This window comes from Podarcis pityusensis (genome assembly GCF_964106645.2).
Source record: "Podarcis pityusensis genome assembly, chromosome: 6".
Lineage (NCBI taxonomy): Eukaryota > Metazoa > Chordata > Lepidosauria > Squamata > Lacertidae > Podarcis > Podarcis pityusensis.
The window spans coordinates 21,778,602-21,804,957 of NC_138030.1; the positions used below are offsets into that span (position 1 = coordinate 21,778,602).

General features: G+C 40.6%; 1 protein-coding gene across 2 annotated transcripts in view; it reads right to left on the reverse strand.

Moving 5' to 3' along the window:
- Positions 1–3,779: 3,779 nt before the first annotated feature.
- Positions 3,780–26,356, reverse strand: part of ADA (adenosine deaminase) — a 30,863-nt gene continuing 8,286 nt past the window's right edge. For both annotated transcript variants that reach the window (XM_081011492.1, XM_081011493.1), the window contains 9 exons: positions 25,689–25,811; positions 23,459–23,602; positions 20,883–20,998; positions 14,525–14,649; positions 13,107–13,178; positions 11,893–11,994; positions 11,597–11,664; positions 10,477–10,606; positions 3,780–7,300 (listed from right to left, as the gene is read on the reverse strand). In XM_081011492.1, coding sequence (XP_080867618.1) covers positions 7,196–7,300; positions 10,477–10,606; positions 11,597–11,664; positions 11,893–11,994; positions 13,107–13,178; positions 14,525–14,649; positions 20,883–20,998; positions 23,459–23,602; positions 25,689–25,811 — 985 coding nt within the window. In that variant the 3' untranslated portion in view covers positions 3,780–7,195. The remainder of the gene's footprint in view (positions 7,301–10,476; positions 10,607–11,596; positions 11,665–11,892; positions 11,995–13,106; positions 13,179–14,524; positions 14,650–20,882; positions 20,999–23,458; positions 23,603–25,688; positions 25,812–26,356) is intronic.

Consider the following 26,356-nt stretch of genomic DNA (forward strand, 5'->3'; position numbering starts at 1 on the left):
ATTCAGAGACATACTGCCTTGATTATATACTAGTACTAGCCATTGAATATCTTGTTCTCCATCCATTTGTCTAATCTCATTTTAAAGCCATCTTAAATTGTTGGCCATCTCCACCACAGTCTATAGAAGTGAATGTTGTTGTTTAGTCGTGTCCGCCAGGCACTCCTGTCTTCCACTGCCTCCCACAGTTTGGTCAAACTCATGCTGGTAGCTTCGAGAACACTGTCCAACCATCTTGTCCTCTGTCGTCCCCTTCTCCTTGTGCCCTCCATCTTTCCCAACATCAGGGTCTTTTCCAGGGAGTCTTCTCTTCTCATGAGGTGGCCAAAGTATTGGAGCCTCAGCTTCAGGATCTGTCCTTCCAGTGAGCACACAGGGCTGATTTCCTTAAGAATGGATAGGTTTGATCTTCTTGCAGTCCATGGGACTCTCAAGAGTCTCCTCCAGCACCATAATACAAAAGCATCAATTCTTCGGCGATCAGCCTTCTTTATGGTCCATATAGAAGTGAATACCACAGATTAACTCTGAGCTGTAGGAAGTTCTTCCCTTTGTGTGTCCTGAATCTATCCCCATTCAGCTTCACTGGATAATCCTGGATTCTGGTTATTATCAGGGAGAGCATACAAAAAATTTCTATATTTTTTCCATACTATGCATTAATTTTATACAACTGTCTGTCATGTCTGTCCATACACTTCTAAACTAAGCAGCTCTGGACATTGTAATATTTCCTCATAAGAGAGTTGCTGATCATTTTGGCTGCTCTGTTCCAGTTCTACATTCTTTCTTTCTAAAAATATATATTAAGTTTTCAAATTTACAGTTCTCAAAGAAAACACCATTGCCATATGTAACACAGGAACAGGGTTGGGGTGAAGATAAAAGGAGGAAAGGGAGCAGAAGAGAAAAAATGGAAAAGGGGGGGTCAACAGGACAACATTCATTCTCACAAAAAAGAAAACACAGAAAATCTGACAAATATGGCTGTTGTTAAGGGATGGGATGGGATAAAAGGAGATGTTTACAGTTATGAATTTAAGAAATTATTTCTACATTATTTTGAGATAAGACCCAAACTGTACACAGTGTCAAATACACACAGTCTACTGGCTCACTCCTATCCATATGAACTCACTCAAAATAATTCTAAAGGTTTACTGAGACTGGCTGGACTTACCATTGCGGAAGCCTTGCTGATTCTTCTTCAGCAAGGCACGTTCTCCTAAATGCTTGATAATTTTTGTCTTTCATATCTTCCAGTAATTTAGACATTAGGCTACTGGGTATGTAATGTTTTACACACACACACACACACACACACACACACACACACCACCCTCCAGATCCACTGTAAAATTGGTGTTACATTGGCAGCTGTCCAGTCCTCTAGTACATTAGGCCAAATGACACATTTCTGTTAGATTAGCAATCCACATATGCTTTTAAAACACTTGGGTGGATACCAGCGATGTGTTAATTTTTAACTGACCAGTAATTCATTTAACTTCATCTATTGCTAACACTATTTGTGTCAGCTCTTCAGACCTACTTCCTGAAGAAGTCAGATCAGGCTATCTACCTCAGGTGTAGGCAAACTCGGCCCTCCAGATGTTTTGGGACTACAGTTCCCATCATCCCTGACCACTGGTCCTGTTAGCTAGGGATCATGGGAGTTGTAGTCCCAAAGCATTTGGAGGGCCGTGTTTGCCTATACCTGATCTACCTCAATTCTTCCATGGTTAAATCTGACTCAAGAGTTGGAGTGGGACTATTAGATCATCTAATACAACTGCCTACTCAATCCAATCTCTCTCAGTAACATGCCAGTCACTACTCCTCCTTCCAGAAAGCCAAGAGGCTTTGTGTTACCTCTTTCAATAAGAAACCAGCCTCTGCCCTTTCTCCTTGCCCTTTAATTGGGGTGAAGATTTAGAGGGTGGTGTCAATAAGGAAGAGCTTTCTGGGACATAACCAACAGCAATTACCCTGTTCAGCAAAATGAGTTTTCCTGTTTCAGTCTCCTATGCAAACCCACATTGAGGGAAAAGAGGGACAGTAGGTCATTCACTAGTAACTGTGATATCACAGGAGACATGCTAAACATAGTGCTTCTAGCCTGTTAAGTATGCCTGGGTTAAGTATTATATTTAGCCAAATCCCCTGTGAGCTGGTTCCAAGCTACTTCAGCATGAAGTTTCAGTGAGGAGTTAACATATGAAGAACATTTGCCAATGGTACTGAAATATCATGCTCTTTTAAGTCATGTAACATCCTGTTTTCCAAAGGCACTGAATGACATGCAGCCATTTATTATATCCGGGTTATATAGTATTTCCTAGTTCCTTACTATATAAGTTGTCAACCAAAAGTTGATGGATCTTGCATATGTAGCTGTATATAAAGATGCGAATATTCAGTTTCAGACTTCATAGAATCATACAACTGTAGAGCGGGAAGGGTCCTCGAGGGTTATCTAGTCCAATTCCCTGCAATGCAGGAATCTCGACTAAAGCATACATGAAGGATGACCACCCAACCTCTGCTTAAAAGCCTCCAGTGGAGAATCCACCACCTTCCAAGGCAGTCCTGTAACTTGTCTGTTGGTTTACATTGGCCTCCCAAAGCACCATGTTACCTGCTGGAATATTTGGTGATGCAGTGACCATTCAAACTCTTCTAAGTTTTATCTGCTCTATCTATTGACAACCACTTGGTCCCCCTTGTAAGATGTTTCCCTTTGACTGATGTCCTTTTTGGACAAAAGATTCAAAGCAAATTCCAAAACTGATTGGATTATTTCAGGCCAATCTAGATAAGAACAAAGGAAGTTGCCTTATACGACAGCTGGACCAAATATCCCACTCATCTTTCATAGGACCCTTCGTTCCCTGGTGAAAGTTAGATGGTATAAGTGATTGGGGAGTGGGGCAGGCAAAAAAACTAAACAAAACTTAAGGCAGGACTGAGCTTACTTTAAAGATGAGGTGGCCCATTTATTTATTTTTAAGAAACAAAAAGCAAAGTTGCACCGTTGCTTCAAGCAGTGGCTTAGCAGTCTGGCCTTTCTGTTGGGGGTTTATGCCCCAGGGAAATGATACATCATGATATAGCATCTTCCCAGGATCATTCTTTTGGGGTGTGGGGAGAGAAATGGCAGCTCTCATTAGGACCTCAGGCAATGAAGGATCTTCCTCATTACCCCCTTTTTCACTGGAAATGCCAGGGCTATCCACCTATGGCTTCTTTCTAAGTAAAAAGAATCCCCGAGAGTCTGTAGTTGTGGAATAATGACATGGAAACAATGTGTGCAGCGCTGTTTAACCCTTTTCTTTCTTCCCTCCCCCAGTTGCTTTCCTGTACTCAAACTCACAGCTTTTAATTTCTATTTTTTAAAAAGAAGCAGCTGCAACAGCCAGCTGCTGGGGAAGAGGCATGCAATTGGGTGTCACATGTAATTTGGCCTTGAGAAGCATGAAGAAGAGTAGCACAAGTTCTTGTTTCTTCTGTGTTATGTAGCCACGCATTGGCACTCTTAAGTGGATGTCTAGCCCACAGTTCCTTCATTACAGTTAATTTTGCCCATCCAACTGCCTTAACAGGTTTCATAGCTACTGCAGTCCAGGTGGAATCCAACTGGACATCCCTCCATCCCCTTGTTCCACCAAGTGACAGTACCTGCCTTTGAGATAAAATCACAACATTTCTAGTTTTGTTTTTTAATTGAATCACATCTTGCAGACTTGGGCTTGAAATCAACAACAACAGTGACATATGCATATAGTTAAAATGGAATTTATTTCATTAAACCAAAATAAAAATTCTCCTTTGTTCTTCAGGATGTGAACAACATAAGAAAAATTTATAAGGATAACTTTTCATTGACATTATAAAAATAACAAAATAATTCCTATATATATATTCTTGGTTATACATAAGACATTATAGTTTACATTCAGAACTTATTTTTGGAGACAAGCACTATGCAAGGCTCAGTCTCTCTTTCACATGCGACCCAGTGACATCAAAGCCATTCATCAGAGGCATATTTTTGGTGTCTGAAGCTTTGTAATACCAGCCTATATAACCACCGAAATATGGCATTGTATGATTTCCTCAGCTGCGTTTATGAACTTTTAAAAACATTGTAAACCTAAGCCTATATCACTATTATATAGAATAATTAGTAGTACAGCATCAGAAATACAGTGATAGACAGGCTCTGGGTCATGCAGACTTAGGTTCGCATGTACCACTTGTTATCTCTGATAGCAATAAGCCCTGCTTGCATTGTGATGAAAGCAAAGATGTGTGTCATTCCTATGTCCTACAAAACTAACACTTCATGGCCACACTTAAGACAAAAAAGGGACCACTAGTCCCAGCAATGTCAAGAGCTACTTGGTGATAAGCTCGAACAGACAAAGGGCTCTGTGAAGAGCTTTCCTTTCACAAAAAAACAGTGTTTAAAGCAAGTCCAGCTCCTTGATATAGATGCTTTTCATTTTTTAAAAAAGCATAAAGATATGTTCGTTTTATAAAGGGCCTCAGTCTCATTTTCAGCTCAGGGTAGAAGCCTACAATAAGCCTCCATTTGTTGTGAACAGTTTAATACACATTCAGATTGTGCGCCAGCCATGTTCACAAGTACGTCAGTCCAGAAATGTTAAACTAAGATAAGAAATCCTGCTCTGTCGATAGAAAAAACACACAATTGTGTGAATTCACTTTTGTGTGGCTGAAGACATGTGTCTCTGGACCAAGCCAGATTTATATCAAGTGCACAGCTGTTACTGAAAATGGTAACTGAGGTTTTAGGCACCACCCTCCTGTCCATGACATCTAGAAGAACTCAACTGCATTCTGATGTCACAACGCCACTTCATGTTGTTGGCTGCCACTTGGAAGTGGGCAGAAACGGTGTGTTGTGATCAAATCAGTAAGTTCTATTAAACATTATGGAAGGGGAGCTAAACATGTGGTTGCAGCAGATGCACTTTTGCTAGATTATCTGTTTGTGCCCTCAACAACTATTCCTTATGAATGAAGCACAAAGGTAAAATAAATAAAACCTGGGTATTTTAACATATGCTGAGCCACTGCACAAACTATTCATGCTCTACTACTGAAAGCACCTTGAGGCATCTTTAGAGGTGCACAAATGCTGTTCACTTTTCTAGAAATCTGATAAAATTACATAATTTAAAAGATCCACTTTAAATGCTGCTCTGTTCATGTAAGAGGGGAGCAAATATTGCCAACTCCTTCCTCCATCTGCAGCCCCACAACGTATCTCACAACACATCCAAGGCTCCCCAGTCCCTAGAAGCAGATATGCAAAGGGAAGGGAGAATCAAGAAATCCCTGTTCTATCAACTCTGTTCTGTTCACGGAAAGAATTGAAGTTCAGATCAAAGCACATGTATTTGGGAGTTTCAAGTTCCAGAGTGGAAGATTTCCGTGAGTCTAGGAGACAAATTCTGTAGTACATTCGTCTTATCCTTGCAAGTACAGGACTTCCAGGTTCCTTATAATGAAATACAAGGACAAAAGGATCTGCTCAGATACATGGAGACTTTGTGGATATTTTTAAAAGATTCTCCAACAAATGAGTACGTATTTCTAAAAGATGCAAAATAGAATATTATAATCACTAGAAGAAATCCCACAAATGTATGCGAGATGAGGCCTCCTGGCATAGTGATGAAGTATTACTTTGATTTGGATACTATATTTTATATTTCTGCAAAAGACCACTGACATGTGGTTTTTAAGGTATTTACTTACAGACTGACCATAACTTGGTTAAACCAAAGTATTTGCATAAGTCAAATCAGTTCCATGGATCGGGGGGGGGGGGGGAGTGTGCATCAAAAGACCATGAAGTTCAATTCCAGAAATTCGGCCTAACTGGTTTGTGTACCAGGCAGTTGAAAACCTACCAGATAACTTAGCACCATTAGCTAAATTTACCATACTGTTGGTAACAGACAAGAAAAAAACATTATGCTATATAAAACAGAGCTTAGTCAAAAATGCTAGTTAAAAAGGGCAGCAGTTCCAATAGCGTAGGCAGCAGACAAAGCAAGTGTACTGGAATAAAGGAGCTTGCTTCTTTTGCAAATCAATCAATTTTAAAGTGCTGTGTTGTTCTTTGAACATACACAGCTTAAGACATCTTGGACAAATCTGATTTGGGGAAAGGCAAGATGCTGAATCTGGACTACAGTAATTTGCCCCAATTCGGCAGCGATCCCTTGCTATATTGGGACCTATATGAACAGATCAGATGCATGTGACTCAGAAGAGTCATTCAAGGTGATCACCATTGACACTCTCTTCTGGATAGTGATGCACGCTCCCAGCATTCTTGAAATACAGGTAGGAACTGTTATCTTCCAGGTGCACTCAACAATCCTTGGATCAGAACCACTATTCTTTAAGTATTAGCTCCAAAGAATTTGATGACATTTAAATAAGTTTTAGTTGGTATTAAGGCCAAGCAGAATCAAGGAAGGAATAAACCCAGCCTATGACTGTGTCAAACAATCAGACAACCAGGGATAAAGTGAAATACTCATTTCTATCAGAGATTCCCCACTAAAAGATGTTAAACATCTGAAAAAACTCAGTTGTGATTCTCTCTGTTTCAAGTGTATGGGCATACAGAAGACAAATTACAGAGAAATCTCAGTAAGGCCAGAGATAAGTTATAGCTTTCAAGAGAGAGAGGGAAATGGTTTGAGAGATGCTTTGCTTCCCCGCTGTATATACACATTCTTTTGTCTCTCTGTCGCTTCTGGTCAACTAGGTTCTTGAAATAATCCAGTCTCTAAAACCTGCTTCTACTTTGGCAAACAGAGGTAAATTCAGCCATTACAAGAAGCAACCCCTCCTCCAAACTTTCCAGTCTCTGAAAAGATTATTGTCTTTAGCCTAAAAAAAACCAAACATGTAAACTCATAGCACCCATCTTATTTATGGGATCTGGGTGCTCTAGGCAAATATAACACAAACATTGTAGGAATACTGTTCTTTATATATACTGTATGCCCCACTCTGTGGATGGTAATAGTAAACAAGATAGTAACACAGTACTAAGTTTGTGCGTTGTCTTCAAAGAAACAAAATGGAGGTCTCTGACTACCATGAAGTTGTCAGGAAAAGAGGTCACGAGTAGATGGCATCATATGGATCAGAACTCTGTGCTTTGTACCATCCCATAGGCTTCATACAGCTTGTAGAGAAGCTCCTTTTTTTCTTTCTCTGGCAAGAAGCTAGACTTGGCAGCATTTATGTTCTGCGAAAATTGGAACAAACACAGAAGTGAAGCTCAGCAAGTAGAATATTCTGCTTGTGTCTTAGTATGCATTACTAGCCAAGTCTAAGTGAAAGTAATGGATGCAGTTTCCAACCCTACATTTTCAGCTTTTCGTTAAGTGGGAAAATGACAGCCTTTTAAAAACAGTCTTTAGGCTTTGATCACTTAGCTGGGATTAAGTCCCGCTACTCCTGATTAGACATGCAAAGTGGAGCACTTTAAGAAGCACACACAGTCATATTCCAGAGATCTAGTAATCAGTTGATGCAACACTGTGTTATGCCAAGTGAGAGCAATGATCCATCTATCTATCAGGACTAGTGAGGGCTCTATGGAATCAAAGGTAGCATTTCCCCAGCGCTGCTCCTACCACAGAACTTTTAAGTAGAGATTCCAGGGATTAAAGCTGGGACCTCCAGCATGCAAATTAGTATTACCAGATTTTTCTACCACTACTACAAAGCTTCTGTAATCACGATCACACTCAAGGAATGGAGTATTAGAAATCAGAGAGGTTCCTGCTGGGAAAATCAAAGTTTCAATCACTTGGCCCACTTCTCATTCCAGCGGCCCACCATCACTGCCACCAGCTCCCAGGGAAACCTAAGTGTGCAGAAATGCACATGGTTCTCTCCTTTCAGTTGTCCATGCCTAATATACAGATGTCGGGGCTGCAGCAGGGGAAAGCTGTGCGACAAAGCAGTACAGCCCTGCTCTCTGATGGGATGGGGGATATGCATTGGCTTATAAATTAAGGACCCATTAAAAGTCAAACAAATGTTTTCCTTGCCTGACCAATTTTATGCCTTTGCTGGTCATTCCTATGCTATGGGACATGTCCAAGTTGCCAGTGTTAGGGTTCTGAGTTTTTAATACCTTCCTCATTACAGCTACAGTGGTACCTCTGGTTACGTACTTAATTCGTTCCGGAGGTCCGTACTTAACCTGAAACTGTTCTTAACCTGAAGCACCACTTTAGCTAATGGGGCCTCCTGCTGCCGCTGGAGCACGATTTCTGTTCTCATCCTGAAGCAAAGTTCTTAACCCAAGGAAATATTTCTGGGTTAGCGGAGTCTGTAACCTGAAGAGTATGTAACCTGAAGCATATGTAACCCGAGGTACCACTGTACAAAGGTTTATACTTCTCTTTTGTTCTCATATTACTGTCTGTGTCAAAATGACTTCAGGTCTGGGGCATTATGCAGGGATCATAGACAGGAACAAGTGGACTCCCAACCTGTCCTCATGGGGTGACCCTTAGCGGTAAGGGCTCACATTTCAACCTCTTTAAACGGCTGGGTGGTACCTGCCACATCTCCTGGTTAGTCTCCGTAGGTGAGAGAAGCAGACTATGAGCTGCCCTATGTTAGTGGCCTTCTTCCCCCCAAACTCCTTACCTGCCAGGCTGGTGTGAACCACTGGCAGCAAACCATGGTGATGCACAAAAGTTGGAGCCTTGTGGGCTTATTGTTCAAAACTAAAATACTGCTCTGAGAGCGCAGCAATGCAAGCAATAGATGGTTCCGTGTTTTGACTTCCAGAAGCAGTTTAACTGCTGATCTCTGGAAGCAAGAACCTATCACCTCATTTTTTGTAAAGTGCCAGATATGTTGGTAGTGCTGCTACATAAATAATATGTCATATGCTGGCTTGTTGGCTAAACGGTGTGGTGACTCAGCACTCTCTTTCCTCCTGACATGTAATGTGCCTGCCAAGATGAGTCAACATTTCTCCAGAGAGATTGTAAATGGAGATTGTTTTTCCTGGCTTGTAGTGAAACTGAGCACTTGTCTCCATTTGTATGCCTTGTGCCTTTGTTTTCATAAGTCAAACCCTAATATATTTTCTGCATACCCACATGGTTTCTTCCTACTTGGTTTTTCCTTTTTATGGGCAATGTATTTAAAATAAACAATTATATCCAGGCTCCCACATACCAAGTCAACAAGGCTCTTGGGGTGAATGGGCAGATATGTGCCCATTTTTTAAAAAATGACTAAGCAAAGAACTGACAGTTCTGGAAAAGAAGGAAGAAGGGCTGAATGGGTGGGTAAGTAGAAATTCAGCTAAAAATTGTTTCAAGAATGGGTGAGGAAACACTCCAGCTATGAAGTGGGGAGGAGGACAATGGCTGCAATAAAGGACACTGTGTCCTGTAATAAGCACTTGAATGAGTTTATATAGAATTACTCTTCTCAACAACTCCTTAATGAGCTAAGAAGCACTCCATTTCCTGGTTATTTTATTATCTGAAGTAAGGAGCTAAATCTATCAGTCAGAGCATGGGTTGAAGTGCATCAGTGCTTTACACAATGACAAAGTTTATGAACATATGCAGATACAGATTGTGAATTAAGATGTCCATTTACAAAGCAGTAACCTTTCTGCAATGGTCTTATGATTATGTGGTGAGCTGACTGACTACTGCGCCTGTCTATATGGCGTTAAGAATCTCACCATACCTCTACAATCTAGAGTTGTGATTTGGTGCAGGTGTGGGGTACAATTCACGGAAATGGACAGGCTGCAGATGTGGCTCTATGCCCGTTATGGTGAGCTCCTATAAGGCCATTTCTGTTTTGGAGAAGTAACTTTGAGAAGATTTACCGTATTTTTCGCCCTATAGGACACACTTTTCCCCCTCCAAAAATGAAGGGGAAATGTGTGTGCGTCCTATGGGGCGAATGCAGGCTTCGCGGACCTCTCCGCAAGCAGCGGGAGCGCTCCCGCTGCTTGCGGAGAGTTGCCTGCATGCTGAAGCCCACACGCGCTGAGCTCAGCGCGTCCAGGCTTCGCGGACCTCTCCGCAAGCAGCGGGAGCGCTCCCGCTGCTTGCAGAGAGTTGCCTGCATGCTGAAGCTGCATGCTGGGCTCCCACGGCTTGCAGAGAGCTGCCTGTTTGGGGGCTGGGGTCAGGGGAAGCTCGGGCTTCCCCCGCCCCAGCCCCGCACCTGGGGGGGAAAATAATTTTCCCCCCTTTATTTCCCCCCAAAAAAGCTAGGTGCGCCTTATGGGGACGGTGCATCCTATAGGGCGAAAAATACGGTACTTTGGCTGCAGATCGAAGCACAGCTTACTTGGAAGTAAGCTATTCTTTCAAAGCAAAGATGTTTAGGATCAAGCACAACCAATGCAAAAAACCGAAACCAATTTACCAGCCTCTTGAATTCTTCCTCAGTGAAGCCCATGCAATCACGAGCTATTTTGTAATCCGTGTTAACTGTGGAGTTGAAAATGAGTGGATCATCCGTGTTCAAGGAATAATTTGCTTCATCTTTCATAAACCTGAAAAAAGCAGAATTGAAAGAACATCAGGTTTTTTTTAAGAGTATAATTTGCATTTTCCTCATGGGGAAAAATATAGTGAAGCCTGTTTTCTATCCCACTTGTATTGAACCTCCTAGACAATTTCCATTAAACTACAGTCCAAACACCAAATATACTTTTTATTTATTTTTCACTGTACAGTCATACCTTGGGTTACAGACGCATTGGGTTGCGCGATTTCAGGTTGCGCATCGCACCGAACCCAGAAGTACCGGAACGGGTTACTTCCGGGTTTCGGCGCTTGCGCAGAAGTGCTAAATCGCGACCTGCGCATGCACAGATGCGGTGCTGCGGGTTGTGAACGTGCTTTCCGCACAGATCACATTCGCAACCCGAGCGTCCACTGTACAATAATGTGACATGATACAACACATTTCAAGTAATCCGCAGAAAATATCACAGGGGGAGAAATCACTAATAAATGTTTTATCATACATCAAATCATATTAAGTTTTCTCAGATCTTAAGAATAATATAAGATCCAATGTATATTTTCTTGCCATACTGTGTTACTTTTCTTTGTTATAGAAAAGACAAATTAGATAAAGTGCTAACTGAATGCTCTAGCAGGCAGACGGCTTTCTCAGAAGTGGCACCCTCCCTGTGGAACAGCCTTCCTTCAGATGCCAAGGAGATAAAGAACTACACAACTTTTAGAAGACTTCTGAAAGTAGCCCTGTATCAGGAAGTTTTAAATGCTTGATGTTTTATTATGTTGCTATATATGCTGTAAGCCACCCAGAGCAGCTGGGAAAACCCAGCCAGATGGGCAGTGTATAAATAATAAAATTATTATTATTATTAGATAGTAAACTGGGAGGCTTAAACCTCATGGCTCGCCTCAGTATTAGGATTTGAGCTGATAACTGGGTAGTGATTTTGATCCAATAAGTGAGAAGCAATGTCAGAATAATTAAATAAAAAAAAAACCCCAACCCAAATCCTTACCTTACTAATGGATGCTTATTGAAGCTGGTTGGGCATGCACTAGTGAGGTGACTAGACCAAGGGCAGATCTGTATATTTATATAAAAAACAAAACAGAATCAGTACACATCCCCTTTAAAATGCCTATGTTCATAACTCAGAAATGCTGGGCAGTGGCTGCCAGTGAAGGGAGAATATACTGAGCTGGATGGACTAATGGTCTGCCTTGATACAAGGCAGCTTCCTCTGTTAATATCAACTGCAGCTATTATCTGGTTCACGTAACAGAGTTGGAGACTTGAAAGACATTCCATTACCTCGAAATGCATATTTTCTTTCAACAGCCGTTTATATAGACTTTCATCTTCCAAGACATGGTAGCCATGGCCAATTCGCTCTGCCTTTAGGATGTTGACTGCCTATAATGAAAGACAGGGGGTGGTGGGAATGTAGAATCAACTTTTTGCTAATTAGGTTACTCTCGATTGCACAGTTCACGATAACTATACAGCCCACAGCATTAAAGTGAGAGCAGCTCTATAAATTGTCTTGAGCTATTACTCCTATTATATAAGGTATACTTATCACAATCTGCTAAAAGCTTATTTAGAAACACAGCCATACTATGTATGGCACAGGCCTTCTGGAGACCCCCCAAAATCCTTGGATTGTAATATTTAAAAAAAGTGGGAGAGTATGGTTTAGTTTGTCATTACATGAACAAGCATTGGGCTCACACATTCCTTCCTCTCTTTATGATCTCCAATGCACTGTCTTTTGCAAATAGCAATAGTTTTCTTACCTGAAAGATTAAGCTATGTAGCTTGCACTCAAATCACAATCAAATTCGAGAGATGGGTGGAAGACAGAAATTAAACACCTGGTATAACTTTTTTTGTCTTTTTACAGAAGTGGGTGCAGCTCTGTTTGCCTCTCCTGAGTGGATTACTCCTGTGAAATTACACCACACAATGGTGGCTTTTTTTTAAAAAAAGGAACAGTTTATAACTGTTTTGATTTTTTGTAAGAATTAGATGAAACATACATGCATGTTTGCCCCTTGTGAGGAGACGAATCCCACCAAATCTCAGAAGGGTAGCTGCAGAAGTCTTCTTGCAAGGGCAGCTCTTACAGTTTGGGGTGTGTGTAACAAAAAAGAGAGGAATCATTTAGTCTCCCTTAGCATCCTGTGGTCTGAAAATTGCAGATATGAGAGGTGGCTCAAAATTGCACACAAATCGGTCTAGCAATTTTTGAACCAGGCACCTTTAAAGTTGAATGGAAGGGAGAAAGAACTAAATAGGATTCACTTTCCACCCTCAAGACGCTGGAAATGGAGAGTCTAGGTAAAATTTTTCCCTCTGATTACAAACTTGACCTATCAGTCACAGCAGAGCTCTCCTTTCTCCCTCTCCCCCATTGTTCAGATTGTACATTCTACAGTTTGCTGTATATTCAGTGTCAATTGTCAGCTTTTCCAATGACACAACATCCTTTTTTTGTTTGTTTGTTCTGCAGTACAACTTCTTACCTCCTTGACAACCTTGGGTGGCCCAACCTCACCAGCATGAACAGTTCGATGAATGCCATATCTTTCAGCTTCCTGAATAAAAGGAAACACAAGGAAGAGAATAAAAACTGACTGGCAAATGCTAGAGATCCATAGAATTTCTCAAGGTAGCATTTGCTACCTTATCTTTCTTTGGCTGTAGTCTAAGCAGAGCTGCTAAAAACTGGAATATGCACAATAGAAAAATCTGCTTAAAATTGGTATTTCTCCCGAAGAGGAAAATTTGTTATTTTATTAAAATACATGTAAAACTAAAGATTGTCACTTTTTGCTTCACAACAATCATGATAAAATGTGTAGCAAAATACCACTTAATGCCAAAATAGGCTCAAAGTGGTTTACAAAATATAAAAAACACAATAAAAAACACAATTACAGCATTGTTAAAATACACAATAAAACCATTCCATTAAAACATAAACATGTGGAATTAAACTATGCAAAAAAGCTCCTTGGAGATTAAAACAGGAGACTGCTTGAAAGTTCTTGGGCACGTCTTCAAATGCTGGTGGAATAACTTTATTGTAACCGAAGGTAACAATGATACCAAGATTTTTCAATAAGCCTAGCAGAAGTACATTTCCTTCCCTATCTCCTTCCCACTTTTACATGTTATGGCACCATTCCTCCACTCTTTCCAGGCATGGTCTGTGCTTTAAATCTTCGTGTCTGAGCACACGCACACCCTCCGAGTTTTCCCTGCAGAAACCCACTCTTTAAATCTTAATGGGAGGAAACGGCAAAACATGGAAAACAGAGGAAGCTGTGCAGGTTGCAGGGCAGTGGGAAATGCTCAGACAAAGAGGTTTTAAGCTTGGATCTGTGCCTAGAAAGACTAGGGCAAAAGGTAAGCGTGGACAAGCTTTTAGTCTGGAGGAAAATGTATTTCTCGCACCCCCAAGAGTCTTAAGTCTTTCACAGAAGAGCCTAGCATCAGTCGGTGGCACCCAAGAGTCCTTGGCTAAAACTGGTGGAGCACCTGTATACCCTCTAACCCTATGTATAACTGTTCACATGGTTGATTAAAAAAATCCAGCAAAAGCATATTGATTTATACCTGAGTGAATTTACAGAGAGGAGTAACTACACCAATCTTCTGTTTGGAAAGCTTTAGCCAAACATTTCTTATCTCTAGTCTCAGTCTGTGACTGAAGGTTTGCTAGCAGTTGGGATTAGGTTCTCGTACCTGTAGACCAGTCCCGTTTTAATAAAAAGATGTAGCAAGTTTTACATGAGTGCATGATAATAAAACCCTGGAATGGGAGTCTTATATGTTGTTCTTCTCAGATTGCATGTAAGGCAGGCACTGAGGGTTTTGAACTACCCAGCTCCCCCCAACCCTGTTCTTTTGGCTCCTTACTCATATCATCTGAACAAACCTCATAAGCCTTCCGATGATCTGGGTAGGTCTCAGCATTTATCAACTCATCGCCAGCTAAGTCTATAGCAACCACTGTATCATTCTTATACTTCTTACACAGTTCCACCACTTCCAGTGACCAGCCTGGAAAGAAAAGCACAACAATATTGTAAGGATGCAGCTGAGTTTCTGCAGCTGCCAATGACATATACATACAAACACACACACACACACACACACACACACACACACACACACACCATGTATAGGAAAATATTTGTCATACAAAAACATCACTTTGTTTTCTAGAGTTTCCCTCCTTTGACAAGGCCTTCTGAGAAGATCAGGCAATTTTTGGTAAGGTAAAAAGGTAAAGGACCCCTGGACGGTTAAGTCCAGTCAAAGGTGACTATGGGGTTGCAGCGCTCATCTTGCTTTCAGGCCAAGGGAGCCGGCATTTGTCCACAGACAGCTTTCCAGGTCATGTGACCAGCATGACTAAACCGCTTTTGGCACAATGGAACACCGTGATGGAAGCCAGAGCGCATGGAAATGCCCACCTTGCTTTGATAGAGAACAATTAAAAAAACACACACCATGGTTCTATAGAAAGCACATTATGCAGGCCACTAAGCTATCCAGAATCAGAGAAAAATACAAATCCTAAAATGGTCTCCTGTGAAAAAAGTAAACTTGCAACAATAGCTATTTTTACAAAAGCTGTGAAGTCCAGAGGTCAGGAGTTCAGAGAATGCCAAGCATCTTGTTAGGTGTGATTTAATTGGGTCAGCTGCCAGACAAAATAGAAAGCAGATGGGAAGATAAATATAAGCCTCTTCTAAAATACTGAGGACATCTTAATAGTGTGTGTATGAGAGGATGGGGAGGAAGATTTGCGTTATAATTGCAAACATTGCTGGAAAGCAGTTTCTGCCAGAACCCTTTCCATTTCTTGGTTTTCAGCAACTCTAGTTATGATTTCATAGAAAACTGTAAGTTTGGCATGCAACCAAACTCAGCAAACACTCTGGATGCACCATGATTTTTTAAAAAATCTAGAATCCCATCAATTATTGCATTACTCTACTCACTCCTTCGTGCATGGACCACTATAATTTATGCATGGTTACAAGTCGGAGAAAAATGACACACTGTATTTCATTGATCCAAGCCAAGGGTTCCCAAACTGTGGTCTGTGGACCACCAGTAGTCCAAACTTCATTCAGATAGTCCATGACATGTCTGGATTTGTGGTTGAAGACAGTTGAAGATGGGAGATGGCACACCCATCACATTAAAATTTCACACTGATTTTTAGCTCTATATTTATTGTGTCTTTTATTTCTTATATATTGTATTTTCTTGTATTATTCTATGGAATTCAAACTGAAATACAATAAACAGGGTGCACCCAGGGTGTTAGCTGAGTTTGTTTGAATGCAACGCAGACAATTTTTAAGAAATAAAAATATAACTGGTTTCCCTAAAAGCCAATTAATGGGAAGTGTTCTGACAGAAGCTGTTTTCAAGCACTGTTTACAGGTATACAGTACTGCATTCTCTCTCTCACGCACACACCCAACTTCAAAAGCAACACCAACAAACTTTCTTTCTTTCTTTTTTACAACTGAAGACGTCCAAGTAATTGCTATATTAGTGAATCAAATGTAGTTTATTGTACCACTTCCTAAGTGCTCTGGGTAGGCAACTGTTCAAGGAAAGCAAACCATCAAAACTAATCAGCTAATTAAAAAAACAGTATACAGTCACTCTAGATCTTTTCCGCCTTTATTATTTGGTTATTGAATACCAGCTGAAACAGGTAGGTATTGAATCGTTCACGCTTAGACAGACTTTAAGGCAACGGGAGGTTTACAGCCTTTTAACCCAACAAGAACACCTCTTTGCATGTTATTTAACGTAGGCATAGAGGACAGTTGGTCTTCTATCTTAAACATCAACTTCAAAGGTCCATACAGCGAAATATGTCTGCTGTTGTCTAATCTAAACAGCTTCCATGCTTTCTTACGCTGAAGCGCTATCCCTGCATTAAGGTCATGTATATCAGAGTGTTTGAAAGAACAAGGGGAAGGATATCTCATTATCTAATCTGTAATTGCAAAGGTTCTTTTCATTATTGCCCTGGGCCAACCGCAAGGAAAATAAAGGAGCAGTGAGTTCAAATATTTTCTTCAGGCAATAGTTAACTTATAATTCAGATTTGACTATTTAGGTTAGACTTTATTGGAGAAGACCTCCTCAAGAAGATATTTTCAGGAGATACTCACAACTGTTTCCTATTATTATTATTTTTACATTTGTTAGTCAATTTCCTCTAGACATGCTTGTTACTACATAATTCCATAGCTGGTTTGAAAGCTGTATTATTGCTCATTGCTCAACTACAGTTCTGAGTAAGCACAGGGTTAGCACAGAAGTCACAATGGAGTTAGTTATGCAAGTGACTATATCAGTATTGCAGATTATCTTGGCCCTGAACTTGAGTCATTCCAACCACAATGCCATTCATAATATCAGAGCTGTCAGATTTCCACACACTAACAGGAAAGTGTGACCCTTTCCTTATAAAGCAGTGGATTAACTCTGTCTTGACAAGTCTCAGTATAAATGCCAATACATTTTCAGAAGCTTAATATGGAAATCACTTAAACAATAACCATAGCAGTCAATTCTGTGACTTCCAGCTGTGAGCTAAGAGGAAGGCACGTTTGGCAAATCCTCACTGGAAACCTATGTCCTGACTATGGAAGGATGTGCGGATCCAGAATTGGCCTCAACAGTCGCTTATGGACACACTGTTAAGACCATATTCATGGAAGACTATCCTACTTGGCTGCAAGTGATCACCAAAGAAGAAGCAGCCAAAGCACTTCAGGGTTCAATCCTGCCCATACCTGAGGTTCAGATGTGGAAGAGCAGAGGGATGATCACCCTCCAGCAGATCCAGCCCTGCCAGTGATCCTGAGGAGGTTACCTGGGTTTCTGGCTGGCTCTGCCATGTAAAACAATCCTGCTATCAGGAACAGCCAATTCCACAAATATCTCATCAACGGAATCTTCCATCGTCATATTTGCCTTGTCTAAACTGAGCTTCCTATTTATTCATCCACAGCCATCCATCACCCATTACGGAGGTTGCACCTGGTTCAAATGAAAGGGAGAAATAGGGCAGCCCTACCCATTCTTGCGCCCTCCTGATGTTGTTAGACTACAACTCCCATCAGCACCAGCCAACAGGGCCAGTGTTTCAAGGATAATGGGAGCTGTAGCGTAACATTAGGAGGGGACCAGGTTGTAGAAAACTGAAACAGAGTGGGTACTAAGGTACACTCCACTTACTGTATTTTTCTGTGTATAAGACTATATTTCCCCCCAATTTTTTTAAGTTTAAAATTGGGGGTCATCTTATACACAGAATGTTGCAACTAAATATATAAATAAATTTATTTCTTAATTTTGGGCTGAAAAATAGGGGTTGCCTTATACATGGGGGCGTCTTATACATGGAAAAATATGGCACTTCACATTTTTTATTAATTTATTAAAGTTGCAGTCACTTTATCTTGCCCAAAGCATCTTACAACCAGACAGACAGTAACTCCACATAGATACATTGAAACCAAGAAGAAAGAGAAAGACTTTAAAAACATCCCACCCACTTCTAAAAAGCCACAGGTAGTTAAAGCCCAAAGGCTTGGTTATAGAGGAATGTTTTTGCCTGGTGCCTAAAAAGATATAATGACCGCTCTTTATTAAGAACAGCTGTTTGTACTGCACACAGCAAAGCACCTGTTTTTAGGTGTTCCAATTGCAATATTATTTTATAAAACAGGTGTTTGCTAAAGATGATAGTACAAACAACAGCTTATACCAAGAGGCTTGACCGATCTGAACTTCTGCCTGTTTGCAGCTTCCTTTCAACTTGCAATCCAGTTCAATGCAAAGTAAGGTATGCCATAGTCCACTCAAATAAATGGACTTAGGTGCACCTAAATATATAAGACTGGGCTGTAAAAAGGCTGTTCTAAGTTCCAGGCAATATTTTGAAATTAGCTCAGCAAGATCTTTAATACCTGCCAAAGTTTCAAGGCATAGACAAAGCTTCACTGACACTAACTTTAACTGACTGCTGCTTTCACAAAACTCAAGACAGAAAATTCTCATTAGCTTGGCAATCTGTGATTAAGATGGTATGTGGACTCTTAATTTATTACATAACCATACTTCAGCAAAGAGCAGAGATAAGTTAGCATGTTGTTAACAATTAACTACCTACTGTGTAGTGCTCCGACACATTAAGGCAATTTGTTTTGTCATTTAATAAAGATCAAACCTCACTGTAATCATTTCAGACACTTCAGCTACATTTAGCAGACATTAATATCCAACCTGCCATTTTCTCCAAAAATTCTGGCAACAAACATCTTCTAAGATCAAAATATTTTTAGTCCAGAAAGCAGAACATGAGCCCAGTCCACCCAGGGACAGTTGTGGGCAAGATTCCTGTATTGCAGGTGGTTGGACCAGATGACACTGAGGTCTCTTCCAACTCTACAACTCTATGATCCAGCACTGCCTCACCTGGCCCTTCCTGGTGAACACAGCTCTGCCATCACTGGGAGGGCACAGCTGCCACTCTACATGCCACATGTTCCACTGCTGCTAGCTTGTGAACTATAAACTCTATTTGAAATTAACGCGGGTGGCGCTGTGGGTTAAACCACAGAGCCTAGGACTTGCCGATCAGGTCGGCGGTTTGAATCCCCGCGACGTGGTGAGCTCCCGTTGCTCGGTCCCCGCTCCTGCCAACCTAGCAGTTCGAAAGCATATCAAAGTGCAAGTAGATAAATAGGTACCACTCCGGTGGGAAGGCAAACGGCGTTTCCGTGCGCTGCTCTGGTTCGCCAGAAGCGGCTTAGTCATGCTGGCCACATGACCCGGAAGCTGTACGCCGGCTCCCATGGCCAATAAAGTGAGATGAGCGCCGCAACCCCAGAGTCGGTCACGACTGGACCTATTGGTCAGTGGTCCCTTTACCTTTTTACGAACTCGAAGAACCACATCTGCCTAAAATAGCGCAGAAGCATTTCTGTATTATACGTCCATATGCCCACAATTTAATAGCCCCAGAAGATGAAGTTTTAGATGTTTATTCAGAAATTTATTTATTTACAGCCTGCACTTACATAAATACATATAAGTATTTACATTCTATCTTGCAAAACATCAGGCTGGTGACAACTTTTAAAAGCAATACAAAGCAATCATTAAAATGACTGTCTACTCAAATGAACACACAAGCATTAAAGTATGACTGAGACTTCTTGCATGGATAAAATAAATGTTAAAAGGGGGGGGGGCTTGCATATTATTTGCCTTAGGGATATTGTTAAGAATTAGATCAGCATATTGTTCTCAGTGGCTGAGAAGATGCCAGCAGGCAGGACCTGTGGACCTGTTCCAAGCAACTAGTATTCAGAAACAGACTGCCTCTAACCATGAAGGCAGAGCATAGCCATTGTCACTAGTAGCCACTGATAGCCTTACCCTTCATGAATTTGTCCAATCCTCTTTTTAAAGCCATCCAAGTTGGAGGTCATCACCGCTTCCCATGGGAGTGCATTCCATAGCTGAATTATGCATACATTTGTATCTTTCTTTTCTACCCAGGAACTCAAGATTGTGTAGGTTTTCCTCCCCTCTCCCCTTTTATTTTTGCAACAGCGCTGTGGGGTAGGCTAGGTTAAGTTAACATATGTACATAAGCAGTAGGTCTGGGTCAATAGATTGCAGAGAGGTAGCTGTATAAATAGCATATAGGTGAAATTAATATCTGAGGGGAAAAATAGAAGGCCAACGTAGAAAATACTAGGATGTAATAATTTGTTAATTGCGTCATTAGAACCATGCACAGAAAGTGAATGAATGAAGGATGGCAAATAGAGAGAAAAGAACAACTGTGGAAGAAGTCTAAGATTACCAACACCAACCACAACAATTGCACTGTTAATTCATACTTGTCAAAAGTTCCCAACTAATTACTACAAAATTAGCCCACTCTCTCATGCCTGAATAGTTAGCAACCTGTTCAAGTTTTCTTGGCTATTGTTATATGAAGTTATCTTCCTCCTGCCTCTATTTGTTCCTCTGTTTCTATCCCTGGGCCTACACTTAAGTGAGAATAGTTAACGAGGTTATGTTGTGATTGAGCATCTAAACACAATGAATTACTTACTGATATATTTGCAAAAGGATTTGACCTCAGTGTATGGGGAAGGGGTGGGGAGGCAGAGAGGTGAGCAAGACAGATTTGATAAAGTAAGAATCAGAGCCACAGATGACCTGTAATACATTACTTGGCATGTGACGCATGCAGCATAGAATAGACCTGGCTTTGATGTTGAAAGCCTTCTCTCCAGCTTTTAACCCTCGATTAACAAGGCTAACCACTTCATCTGGAGTTAGGTCTCCCCTATACAAAGCAAAATACGAAGAGATCAGTTAGGGCATCGTTGTTTCCAATTATCAGTGCTCAAGGAAGTGCTCATAATCCTATCACCAAGCTGCTTGCATCTCAGGCTGAATTACAAAGGACTCAGTACAACCAACATCTGGGTACAACCAGCAAACAAGTCTGCCAGATAAAACCTAGTTCAGTGGTAGAACAGATGACAGGAATGCAGAAGATCCAGGTTCAGTCCCCAGCATCTCCATTTGAAAGGATCTCAGGGCTCATCCACACTTGCAAAGTATGAGAGGTTTTCTGTTTGGTCTGAGCAGTTTTCAATTTGCCCTGCCACTTTCCCCGAGAAAACCCGCTCTTTAGCGCTGAATTGGAACAAACATCAATTCACAGAAAACCTGACTGATGTCAGCTCCAATTCAGTGGTAAAGAGTGGGTTTTCCCAGGGAGAAAGTGACAGGGCAAGCGGAAGTGTGGATGAGCCCTCAGATAGCAGAGTTGGCAACAGCAGACAATATTGGTCCTCAAGGGATCAGTGGTCCAAATCAGGCTAAGGATGTCTCCTCTATTCAGATCCAGCAGTTCCCAAAACATTTTCTAAGCACTATAAACATACCAGAAAAGGTCTAGGTGCTATTCTTGGTATTAAGTCAAATGAATTTTACATCTGTATTGGTAATGTCCATGGTAGATCATTGAGTATTTCTATAAGGAAATGGGTTTTTCCAGCTGGAATAGCATCCTCCCTGTTCTTTATTAACATGCACAGCTTCAGTCTTCCCTGGCAGGAATTGCAGGCAATAGCAGCAAACTTTCCTCCCTTCTCTATTCTCACTCCCGAAACTCCCTTATACAAATTAGCAATGTATTGTCAAACAAAGCTCTGGTTTCTTCTAAACAAATTAAGAGCTAGAAAGATCACCTGCAGGGTTTCAAACCAGTAGCTGTAACAGTCAAAACTGCAAGGATTTTTTAATTCTTAAATAAGAGCTGGGGAAGAAAAATGCTTGTGTTTGAGCTCTGGTTCTTTTCTTCAGCTAAGAGTAACTTCTGCCAAGAACTCTTACAGCTGCTTCACACAGGCAAGATGGATGAAGTACTCGGGGCAGGAGGTCTCACTAACGTGGCAGCATTCTCAGAGAAAAGGAGGGATGGAGGAAAAAACATGACAGGCTTGATAAATCACCAGCTCTGCTTTCTAAAATGGAAAGCTAAAGGCAGATGGACTTCATGTGCTCTGTAAATACAAAAGCTGTGGATTTCATATTCTAAAACTAAGATTATTTTCTTGTCAAAAAGTAGAAACACAAGGCAAGCCTCAACAATTCTGTTAATTGTGGGCACATCACAAATACTTATTTTATTTATCCTACACATTTGCTGCCATTTATTTGCAACCTGTTGTAACATAGACCTATTGTAACCTATTTTAAATTTGGGTGTGTGGGGGCATGCAAATCATGGCAACTACATAAGGGTAGCTAGAGATCTTTGTCTCCTGACTAATTACAGTAACCTGATATTCAACTCTGTTATGTCATATTTTAGGTGCAGGATTTTACTATCTGTTCACTGTCTACCTCAAGCAACGGCTAATTTTCTAAATATCCCTTTTCTGTTTTATAGTTGAAAGTTTAGTTATTTTTCTATTGTGCACAGTAAAGAGTTTTATGTAATTTAAAGAATCTAAATATGCTGCTCCATTAAGAGAGTGAGTGCTTGTGAGGATGATCCAAAAACATGGAAGTATTTTAACTAGGGAATGAAATTTTGGAGTATCACTGATTTCTAAGGGAAAGTTAAACAGTTCCTAATCCCTGTCTATGACACCAATTGGACTTTAATGCTACAAGCTTATGCATGCTTACGTGGAACTAATCCACACTGAGTTCAACAGGTTTTACTCCCAGGAAAGTGAACATAGCCTAAAATGCTAACTTTAACAACAGTGCACTTTCATACTTTTCTCTCATTCTCTGGGGAAAATATAACAACAGTATATGCAAAGAAAGTCAATCAGATATCCATTGTTGAACCATATCTATCAGAAATGCATGGGCAGCATCCTTTAAGCCAGCGGTTCTCAACCTGTGGGTCCCCAGATGTTGTTGGACTACAACTCCCATCATCCCTGAGCTCTGGCCTTGCTAGCTAGGGGTGATGGGTGTTGTAGTTCAACAACATCTGGGGACCCACAGGTTGAGAAAGGCTGCTTTAAACAAAGAGACTGGTACGTTTTATTATTTAGACTCTAGAATGCTGGTTGGGCATACTGCACTGATCCCTGGTGTAGGGTGGAGTGCAGTGAGCCATGTGAAGGAATTTCACATTGCCCTTGAAGATGTACTTATTTTCAACATATTTTCTTGAACTGCATGCTGTCAGTTAGTAGTATGCCACCAGCTATTTACCTCTCTTAAGAAGGTTACTTTATATTGTGTTATCTTACACCTTTAAGAAGGTACTCACTCTTCTTGGTTCCAAGGGATAGGATGCACTTTGCAGTTGGCTAGGAGGTGAGGGCTGTACCGGGCTTCAACATAGATTACACCTTCCTTTGCTTTCATTTCTACAAATTCATAAGCAATTCTTTCCACAGCCTCACGGTCCCCCCTGTGAATGTAAAAAATGTTGATTTCTATAATTGCTGCAGTCAATCAACAATCTAAACTCTACAAAACATGGATATGCGGTGCTGTGGGAGTTAATGCTTCTCAGCAGACCAAAATTCTACACCTCAGCAACACACTGTTCAAACCCTTGTGAATTTGCAAGACTGATATGACCACAGATTAATAAAATTTTATTTGGTACATTTATATCCTGTTTCCCCAAAGGAATTTAAAATGGCTCACGATAATTAAAATCAAATAAAAGGAGCCTATATGGTCTCATCCAATTCTTAAACCCAAAATATTATGAAGCAGCTAAGCTATGTTTGCCACATTAATGCAGGAAAAACATTTTTCCTATTTGAGCATGAGCTACATAGGCTAATGGAAAAATTCAGGATACTTAAGTAGCCAATTAGCTGCAGCAATGAATCTTTTCGATCCTTTTTGCAATCCAAGTGGCAAGGCACTCAGTTTAACTCTCATACAGAGTTGCAGATAAGGAGCTGAAGAAAGTGGTTGTAGTTCTAAGTGTGCAAGTCAGATAAAAAGCAAAGTGTACTTTGGATTGGATATGGGCTGTGTACTTATTCTGTTTTGGAATCAGCACTTTCTCTACTTGCCAATGTCCTCCTACCAGTCATCAAAATGTGACATTTCTGTTATTTATGAGTGCCTAAATTTAAAAGTAGTGTCCATAAGCTATGAGTCAGTTCTAATACACAATCTGAAAAAACAACAATATGAGCCAACACTGTCATTTCCTAAGCAGCCAAATTTCAAGGATGCCAAAGAAGTCTGTAGGTTCCAAAAGAAACATCCCAGTTCTTCCCAGTTTTTAGACACTGTGGCTTGCCTAGACAGTTACTAGCATTCACACACCATGATAGTTCAGATGTAATACAAACTACTGTTTGAGGTTGCATGAGATTCAAATTCACACACTATCTCTCTGTCTCCTCTTGATTTCTTAATCGCCACTATTGGCAAAGCACAGTTTGCCTTTTCATCCAAAATGTGTACCTCGTGGCACATAACAGTGGCAGACTTTAAAATTTCAGCAGCACCCTGTGCAACACCAAAATTTGGTGCCTTCCCATTTCTGGCCTTCCACTGTTTGTCATTGCTCAGCACCTAGTGTGGGCAAATGGGTTGCGCTTCTCTAAATCTGCCAATGCCATACTAATCAATGATTATTTAAGGATTTAAGAGTGTTGCTACTTTCACAACTGAATGGATGTTAATTTGGATTTCAGGAAGTAGTATGCTCTCTATTTTGAATCATCCCTAAGTGACCCACTAAAAGTTTAAAGGGTTCGAGGAAAAGGAATGTCATATTTGTTGTCATCTGTGACCTTGGTCCTGTATTTCCCTCCCCCCGACCCTGCAAATTAGGATCCTAGTTGGAAGGGAAGTAAAGGCTCCCCTTTTTGCTATTAGAGTACAGAGCAAATCAAAATCCCCCAAAAGCCATATTTCTCAAGTTAGCAGTAGTTGTGCTTTTCCTAAATATGGCCTGTCAGCAATACGATTAAGCCAGTGTTCAGTTAAGATCTAGATGGTCAATGTGGACCAGAATTTATTCCAAGAATCAGAATGCAAAAAATCTATGTACTGGAAGAGATTTCTCCAATGTGTCAAAATCAGTAAGCTCTGCAACCAGTTCAGTAGTCTGGTGATCATTTTGCTATGCTGAAAGCATATTGTGCTGGTCCCAATGAATCCAATCCTGCTGACAGCAGTTTTAGAACTGCCCACACAGGGCTTCAAGGACGAAGATAGATTATGAACCTGTTCCACTCATTAACTACTGATAGGGTACAGGGTCACCATGCACCAGCAAGTCACATACACCAGGCTGTTTCTTTCTCAGCGGGAATAACGGCACTGATCTCTAAGCAATCTCACAAATTAAAGGTTTGTACTATTTTGGTCTAATGCTTTAATGGCAAGAAAACATAATCAGGGCAAAACCAAAGCAAGTTTTGCTTGGTGGTCATATACTATGCAACATGCATCAACAGCGACTCAAAGGGATAGAAGGGAGGTTTGACAACAGTAAAGATGGAGCAAGTTACTTTACTCACGCAATTGCTGGCATGTAGACAGAAAATTTTTCTAGGAACTCTGTGAGACTGATAGGTTCGCTGTAGCTAACATATTGTAGAAGGCCTTCTACTGTATCTGCAGGAAGATGTTTTCCCCTTTTCCTAGATGTTAAACAAAATACATGTATCAACTGCTGTAGGCTTACTTGGGTAAGTTCTGAACTAAATTCTTTTAGTACATCAGTGAAGAAAACTGATGGTCAGAAAGCCCTAGATATTTTTCATGTAGTCACTGATTAATCTCATGGCACTTTCTGTGTCTATAATTCCTCTCTTATGCTCTGGAAGACTATAAAAATATACATTGTAACATATGTAACAACATACAAAGTGACTCTATGTGATTAATGGAATTATGTCTTTATTTTTATATTATAAAATTTCTTGTTCTTATGTTGAAGGAGGCAAAGTTGACAGCCTGAGGACAATTCTCTTAAACCAATTGAACAAAGAATGTAAATGAAGCACACATTTGTAGAATCTTGGCTTTCTGATTAAATAAATCAGGAAATGTTTGTGTAGAATCTCCATCCCCAGCTAAAAGCCAAACTAAACTGAGTGCTGGCGAATGAAATAGCAAATTCCCTTTTCGGAGTACAATTGCTGGTAAGCTATATTCTTGTACTCCAGATGTTTCATGGCTCTTA